Source organism: Solanum stenotomum, chromosome 2 (genome assembly GCF_019186545.1).
Source record: "Solanum stenotomum isolate F172 chromosome 2, ASM1918654v1, whole genome shotgun sequence".
In the NCBI taxonomy this organism is placed as follows: Eukaryota; Viridiplantae; Streptophyta; class Magnoliopsida; order Solanales; family Solanaceae; genus Solanum; species Solanum stenotomum.
The window spans coordinates 65,416,568-65,425,306 of record NC_064283.1 but is presented as its reverse complement, the minus strand read 5'-3'; the positions used below and the strand labels follow the sequence as shown (position 1 = coordinate 65,425,306).

The 8,739-nt window shown below is 32.4% G+C and overlaps 2 protein-coding genes across 6 annotated transcripts in view; one reads left to right on the top strand and one right to left on the bottom strand.

The window, feature by feature from the left end:
• Positions 1 to 7,830, bottom strand: part of LOC125854997 (uncharacterized) — a 10,573-nt gene extending 2,743 nt beyond the window's left edge. Inside the window, exons 1-6 of one of the 5 annotated variants that reach the window (XR_007445451.1) lie at positions 7,718 to 7,791; positions 5,535 to 5,814; positions 5,288 to 5,422; positions 4,552 to 4,608; positions 3,165 to 3,299; positions 2,349 to 2,466 (exon numbers count right to left, since the gene is read on the bottom strand). Coding sequence is in view for 4 of the 5 variants with exons in the window: in XM_049534627.1 (XP_049390584.1) it covers positions 2,401 to 2,466; positions 3,165 to 3,299; positions 4,552 to 4,608; positions 5,288 to 5,422; positions 5,535 to 5,814; positions 7,718 to 7,776 (732 nt within the window). In the remaining variant the exon portion in view is untranslated. Of the gene's footprint in view, positions 1 to 2,345; positions 2,467 to 3,164; positions 3,300 to 4,551; positions 4,609 to 5,287; positions 5,423 to 5,534; positions 5,815 to 7,717 lie in introns of those variants that run through there. The other 4 variants (XM_049534627.1, XM_049534625.1, XM_049534626.1 and 1 more) reach the window with 4 other exon arrangements.
• LOC125854993 (NAC domain-containing protein 2-like) overlaps positions 1 to 8,739 on the top strand; it is a 100,104-nt gene that overhangs the window by 31,382 nt on the left and 59,983 nt on the right. The window lies entirely within an intron of this gene.

Below are 8,739 nucleotides of genomic sequence, written 5' to 3'. Positions count from 1 at the left end.
AAATTAGCAAATGTTTATCCTACTTCAATTTAGAAAAAAATAAAAAATGAAAATATTTCTTATTTTTTATCGTTATATAAATATAAATTAATGATGGATATACTATAATCTTATATATGACATATATTATATGTCCAAAGGGTACATGACGTTATTCTATTTTAATTGATAAAATGAGATTAAGAAGAAAAAAAATATTTCCTACCTTTTTATTTGTTAAAGTGATTTTAGAAGAAAGAAAACAAGAATAGTGTTCTTCAATAATATTTTAATTAGGACGAAGATGTGTTTAAAAAGAAAAAATATATATTTATTCGGAAAAGGGCATTTTTGACCCATTTTGTAACTATAGGGGCATTTCTGAACCAAAGTATTGACGGTAAGGGCATTTTTGAGCCAAACTATAAAGGGATGGCATTTTTGTTCCTTTCACATAGTTTAAGGGCATTTTTGAACCAAAGTATTAACGCTAAGGGCATTTTTGAGCCAAACTATAAACAAAGGGCATTTTTGTTCCTTTTACATAGTTTAAGGGCATTTTTGACCCTTTTCCCTATTATTATTATTCTTAAGGGACTGAAATGTAAGGAAAGAAGACTTCTAGGGCCTGGATTCCTGATTTCAGTTATTATAGCTGCTAACAGCTATGTACTACTTTTCCAGAGGAATGTACAACTCATGTAAGTTTGATTTTACACTTTGTTTGGATGGTGATTATGTATTGTTTGATAATGTGCCGTATCATACTATATTATTTTGATAAATACAATATTTGGACAAATTGTATCGTTCTCATAATTACATGATGTCAAACATCAACAATTTGAAGGTTCTTTTGAGTCGAGTCTATCGTATAGGGTTTGCCTAGTGCGGCTTACATTTTATATGTGGTTTGCAGGCTATTACATAGTGAGAGTTTACCTAGTGTGCACGGAGTGTTCCTCCGAAGGGCAGAGTTTGTGACATAAAGATTGTAGCGGTTACGGGTTATCTTAGGATTTCGAAAAAAATAAAATAAAAATTGAAGGGCAAACCTTAAAAAATATATATATGGGATATGAAACGAAATTATGGTAAAAGGTAGGATAAATGATAAGATATGATTATTAGTAAATAAATACAAGATGATAAAAAAAAGAAGAGAAGATAACGATACCATCACACCAATTAGTATTATATAAAATGAGACTTTTATCCTTACGTAATAATGAATATAATGATACGATATAGTAAAATATAAATAACAATCAAAATAAATATTGTATTTAAATTAACAATAGAATACAAATCATCATATTAAGGGAACCTAATTGTAATATTAGAAACTACTAATATTATTCTTAAGGGACTGAAATGTAAAGATAGAAGACTTCTGGGGGGAGAGTTTCTGCTTTCAGTTATTACTTATGCTAACAACTAAGTACCATGTTTCCAGCTGAATGTACAACTCATTCTAGTTTGGTTAATTCACCCCAATTCTGTGGATGTTCATTAGTACTCCTACAAACTCCTAAAAAACCTTGTAATAACTTTTTGAGATATAAATAACTCAAGCAGACATCTTGCAAATAACTTTCTAACACATAATAATCATGCATAACGATCCGCAATAAACATGCCAAGTGTCACATGACAGTTATGTGTGATTGATAAAGTGACACATGTCATGTTGTTGAACTTACAACACGAAACATGTCACGCCCAAATTCCTCCACTCTTTTTTTCATCTTTATATACACCTCGTTCTGACTTTATCATTTGTATGAACCAAGTACAACTCATTAATTTGATGGTTTGTAGTTCTCTATACTGGCATATCAAAAGATCACATATTCCAAGTAACCATGACATAATCACTTCTCCAAAATCAGTTGATAGTAAAATTATAATTATCATATCACTAACCTTAATAGTACAGGATATTTCAACTAGTAGGGATCGTTTGGTTCAAAAACAAGTTATATGAATTATAGTGCAAGAATTAGTATCATGAGAATTCGTAATACATGGGGATGCCATATAACTATGGCGTAGATATTGTATGTTAAGAAGAGAAACAACAGCATACTCATTATAATCTCACAAGTGGAGACAGAGGATAATAGAGTGTACGCAAACCATACCTCAACGTTTTCACGTAGAAAGGTTATTACCAAAAGACCCTCGACTCAAAGAAAGTAAAAACACAACATTTATGGAGACATAAACAATTGCAGGACAATAAATAAGCTGTTGTCTGCAGAAGGGGGTAATTGCCATCAAATGGAAACAATATAAAAAATTGTGTCTGCACAATGAAATAGTAGTAATTAATAAAGAATACAAGTGTTTCTTCAACTTTGTACTATATCTACCTATGTATTGCTAACTATCAACATTGAGGAGCTACAATGTTCTGGTCTACTTGTAAATCCATTCATTTGCACGGCCTCCGGATTCATCCATATCGATGAAAATGCTCACTGCCTGCGGTATATAACAAGAGAGAACACGATCAAAAGCATAGTGAGACAAACTTTTCGTTTGGACTGGCAGAATAATTCACAAGAGTGACATGATATTTGTCATTATAAGTTCATAACAACCTCTGTAATGCAAAATTTGATATATCTACATGCTTCATAAACATCACAACTGATAATATCCGAGATTCTTATAAGCTTAGGATAGAGGTTTATGCAGAGCCTTCATAGGACTAGGAAGCAGTGATAACACTACACTTTTATTGTTAGTATCCTACATATGGTATCAGAGACGGAACTAGAATTAGAATTATGGGTTTGTATTCGGAATTCTATCAACATTCCATCTAATTCACTGGTTAAAATCTATTATTTTGTACTACTTACTGGGTTTTTAACCACATACATGGTCTAAGCCAAAGCTATTGGGTTCAGATGGACCCGTAGCTTATACAATAGGTTCACCCCTGTATGATATGCATTGGATAACAGGGTCATAGTGTACAGAAAATGCGATGAGGCAACCCTCACCCCCACAAACCCTTTCCCACAATCCACCAAAAGAAAGAAATAAAAGATTATAACTGATCTGTCTATAAAGCATAACTAATACTAACCAAAAAGTGATGAAGGTAATGAGATTAATATAGCCAAAAGTTTTGAGTAGAAGATAGCATCAAGTATCAGCTAGAACTAATTTACCTTCCCTATCCGAGGCCGCTCTTTCAACTTCTCAAGGCTATTACGAATATGTGAAACAGCTCCCCAACATTTCAATGTGTTTGCCACATCATCTAGCCTCAGTAGGTACTCTTCTTCAGTTAACGGAAAAGATCGCTTTAAAACAGAATCATGAAGGCACATTAGACGGAAATCACAGAATTTTTTAAAATTCTAAACTGAATTTCAACACATTCTAACAGTTACAATTTGTGATTTTGTGTTTTAACAGATCCCAAAGGATTTTGGAATCATTTTTCCAGAAAAAAAGGGGGAAAAAGGTCACTCGAACATACTAAGTTGTTTCTTTCAACTTATCAGAGCAAGTAATAAAACTCATTTCTAATGCCAAAAGTTCAGTTTATTTCTAAGTCAGATGTTCGCTTTATTTGATCAATACATAATGTCGAATATCACAGACCAAGTCACCCCAACTATTCGAGATAGCTGCAGGAGAGCAGTAGTTAGCATGCTGTCTCGAGAAAATTAATATTAGCATCTCATCTAGTGTATCAGCAGAATTTAGTTAAGCTAAATTAAGTTCATCTCTCGGTCTTTTGGTTAATGTTAAATATCATTCCAAGTAATCACCTTTAACTTATATCTCTTTCTGAATTGTAAGATATATTCATCTTCTTAAACAGTTGGGGACAAGGTTTAGAAAGGAAAGTGCAGCAGCATCACATCTGATATCATGCTTCTGGTATGCTCCGTCAAAAAGCCCAACCCCAATCATGACGAGAAAGCAAGATGAAAACAAAAGGAGGGAAGGACAAACTGAAACTTTGTTGGTACTATTCAGTTTGTTTCATATAGAGTGAAGAGTCAAAAACACACCTAAAATATCCAAGTTTTTCGAGTTTCCTACCTGAACTATCACCAACTATTTATCAAAACATATCTCTAACTATCAATTAATCCCTTTGTGTACCTGAACAATGGTGATATTTCAGGTAGGAAAGGGAAACATCTAATAGTTGAAGTGTATTTTAATAAATAGTTGGTGATAGTTCAAGTAGGAAGCTCGCTCACCTAATAGTTCAGGTGTAAAACTCGAAAAACTGAGATACTTTTTAGGTGTGTTTTTGACTATTAACTCTTTGAAAGATCTTAAGTATCTGAAGAATAAGGAAATTCAGCCACAGCTTTCAAAGATGAGAGAATACTGAAGTTGCGTTCTTCAGAGTGCTGACATCTCCCAAGTGGAAAGTATAAGATAAGCAAACTTTGGTTCTTCACATACTAAACTTATGTTTGAGAACTATGTATCACACTGGGGAACATTTTAAAATATTCGTCAAATCAAATGGTAGTAATAGTTTAATGACAACAATCGATCTCATTACGAATGCTAAAGAGATCAGCTCACCTGCTCCCTGTATTTCCACATAACATTTAACGCGAGAAGATTTTTCCCCATGAATTCCTACATAAAGAGGATATAGAGATACAAGTTAAGCATCTAAACAATGTTTATATATCCAACTGCCAAAAAGAAAACTTGCAACATCAATTGGAATAGTTAATTGTTTGAACGATCTTTTTCATGTCAGCTTGATTGGTTAATTTGATCTAAAAGAGCATACGAAAAAAAAAAAAAAAACAAGAAATAGTCATTTGAGTAATAGGTTTTAAAGTGGATACAGAAAACTCAAAACCTTATCAAAAGAACTTTATTTTGAAGCACTTTTAATGGGATTTTAAGCCGATTTTATTTATTAATAGCATTACACCAACCAATAGATTTTTGAAAGTTTGAAGTTTTGGAGAAGTTGCATGTATCTCTACGGTCAATCAAATACATACTCCCTCCGTTTCAATTTGTTTGTCTGGTTTTGACTTGGCCACGGAGTTTAAGAAAGAAAGGAAACCTTTTCAATCTTGTAGTCTTAAACTAAAGGTATGTAGAATGTATCAAAATGTCTTTTAATCTCATGGTCTTAAACAAGCCACATGGAAGGTTGGAATTGAAGAATTGTCAAAAGGGAAAGACACATCCTTTTTAACGGACTTATAAGGAAAGTAAGAAAAACAAATTGAAATAGAAGGGAGTGTTAAGTTATAAATACATCCGAAATAATGATTAAAGAATAGAAAGCAAGTACCTTCTTAATCAATTGAACATCATAGGACCTTCCATATTTATTCCTTATCAGAGCTGCAAGATCTATTCCACTAAATGCAGAGTCATCCCGCCCGACAATTCTTTCAAGATTGCCCCTTAAAATTTCACTATTTACCTGCAAACTAAAAATTAGGATGCTTGTTTGACATTTAGACAATCAGAGACATGCATAGACACGTATAGCGTAGCAACCATGGAATTGCACCAGCAAAGGCATTTTCACTTACAGATTCATTTTCATTTTCTGGAGGATTCTTACTATCTTCTGAGTCATCCGGATCATTTGCATCACCGGTTGCAGCAGAAAAAATTGACCAACATTTTCGAGTATTTAGGTGGCGGCAGCTATTAAACTTCTGAATTTTTGAAGGAAACAATTCTTTCCAAGAAGATTCTACATCTGTATAACGAAAACATGAAATTTTGCAACTTCTTTCCTTCACAATATGCTCAGGACCTCCTCCTAATGAGCAGATACGAGGGTGGGTCCCCAGAGAACTCGTCATTCTGAAAATTTGGCATCAAAGCACGAGTTACTGACCAAGGAAAATGTATTTGGAATTTTTTGAAACACTGCATAGGAAGACACATGTAAAGGTATGAACTTTTATTCCTAACTTGAAAGACACAATATGTACTCGACATTAAATTTAAGCTAGTATTTGTGTAGCAGCATAAACAAAGCAATAAGATTGCACGTGATAAGATGGTTGGTTACGTTAAAGTAATTGAGAATTTGTAGCTTTAACAATTCACTATGTTAGGATACAAAAACTTTTACGATCACAGTTTTGTGCAGATTCAGAAAATCTAACCTCCAGATGTTGAAAACCAGTAACAATATAGAACTAGAGAATTATAAGATGCAATTAGGCCATACATCAATGGCTAAGTGAAGAAACAGTATTGTTTTTGCTTAATCAATCGTAGGCATAATAAGAAGATATTAGATAGCTAGTATATTGCAATGAATTAACTAAAGAAAGAGGGGTAAACAAGAGTTGATAACAATATTTTCAAGGCGCACTTAAGCACTGAAGTTGTAGATATTTCAACAAGAATAAACTCTGGACTACTCAGTATAGACTCATGAAAAGAATTACTTTTAGGTTACACTAACTATACATGAGTTCAAAAGCCATTCACCCTATGTATGTTGCTCGGACTCTCTGAAAATGTCGACGACTGCGTGCCGGACTCTTCAAAAGTAGTGCATTTTTGGAAAATCCGGCACCGGTGCGGCAATATTTTGGAGAGTCCGAGCAACATATCCAGGCAGATGTAATACACATCTATTTTTGTGCTTATTATTGTAATGTATCCTTGCGCCTCCATCCAACACTTTGCGCGTATATTTTATATGCATAACCTCTGACAATTTTAATGCCATAAGTCCATAACACACACTTGATGTCCAACACCTGTACTTAGTTCATGGTAGCACATGCTCAAACATAAGGTTCATGGCAAATCAGATCGGAAACCATAGCTTCTTTAAGAAACATGTATAAGATAAGCTCGTTCTACCAGAAACCGACCCCTGCACCTTCTGGATAAGCATAAACTGACCATGGAAAACGTTGTTCCTCCAAAGTCCAAATTTTTCTTGCTCTTTCATGAAGTAGGATGTTGTAGCCGCTACAAGTTATTCTTAGCTAGGCTAGTGTACATCATTTGATTCAACATCAAGTTGTCATAATTCATTATAGCTATATTTAAAAAAGGAAAAAAGAAGAAGAAGAAGAAGCTAGAGCTACTTCATAATGCATCAACGTGGACCTTCTCCGAGGAGCACTTCCAATATTTTGTACATCAAGCGATGTACTAAATTCATAAAACAAGTTAATTCAAATTCCATTAACTTCATATTCTAGCCTACTTATCACAAGGTCTCAGGTTCAAATCCTAGTGAAGACAAAAACACGGCGATTTCTCTCTATCTGTCTATGCCTTGGAGGACGAAGTTACATGTACCTGTTGTCGATGGGAATTGGGAGGTAGCACTCAAGTTGGCAAGTACACCACAGCTATAAAAAAAACTTTTAAATTCTAGCTCCACCTACTCCATTTCAATATTTACAAACTATAAATTTACAACCCAACAACTCAAAGAAGTGCTAAAATCCCGAATCCATAAACTTCAAACCCTAAATCCCCTCAAATCAAGTATCTTTTAACTAAGCACATACCTTACTTTTGATACATAATGAGAAAAAAAAAAAACTTGTCATACAACTATATTTCACCCCTCTTTACAAAACACTTAACAAACCAAAATTCCAACAATCCCTTCTATAAATCATCAAAAATTTCCAACAAAATATAAAAGGGAACTTTAGAAATCAAGATTCAAAATAGATAATTGGATAAAATTGACAAAAATAAATAAATAAGTGGGAGAGGAAAATACCTGGTAGAAGCAGCAGAGTTTGTTGTTGTGAGGCCCCGGAAAAAGCTAGTTGAAGGCATAAGAGGTTTAAATTATGGTTGCTTTTACTTCCACAACTAGAAATCAAATACCCTTCGGTTTCAATTTGTTTATCCTATTTTAATTTGTATATAATATATATCAAAGTAATATATATCAAATTAAATTAAAAATTATAATTTTAAATATGCTAGGTAAAATATAGAAATAAAATAAATTATTTTCTTTTATAAACATATCAAAAAAATAGAACAAACAAATTAAAATGGAATAAGAGATAAATGGGATTTGTTTTTCTCATTTGTATGTGTGGGGCAAAATGGATATGGAGAGTAGTTTGGTGGAAGAGAATGCCTTACACGTCATGAACTAGTGTGAGATTTTTTATAATTTTTATAATTATATTGTAAATAATTTGTGCGTAATTTAATTAATTGTATGAAATTTGTAACACTTGTCACTAATAATAAAAATAAATATCATATATTTTTGAAATTATTTAATGTCTTGTATGTACACGAGATTTTAGAAATCATGATCTTTATTGACTAGTATGTCATACTCTTGATTTTTCTTTTGTTAATATCATCTATACTCAAAATTTATTGATTCGACTTTAAATATCCATTATGTAAATTTAGAAATGACTTAGAATTTGTGTTTAATATCAACATTAAAACTTGACGAAATTGAAATTTGTGCCAAAAAATCATACATTAGAGAATAAATTTGTACAAATTATTATAACAATAAAACATTTTTTAATGAGTATCGTGTTTGAATTATATTTTTACAATAAATGAGTTAATTTAGTTTTTTGAAATCATCCCTTAATAAAAATAATTTCATACTCAAAATTTTACAAATTCGAGATAGTTAATGTTATTTGAATCCAAAACAATTGACTTTTGATTAAGGACGAGGCAACGAGAAGTCTTCTTACTTTTACCTCTATCCTTACATTTTTAATTTCCAAGTTGTCCCATTTATTTCCTATTATTTTT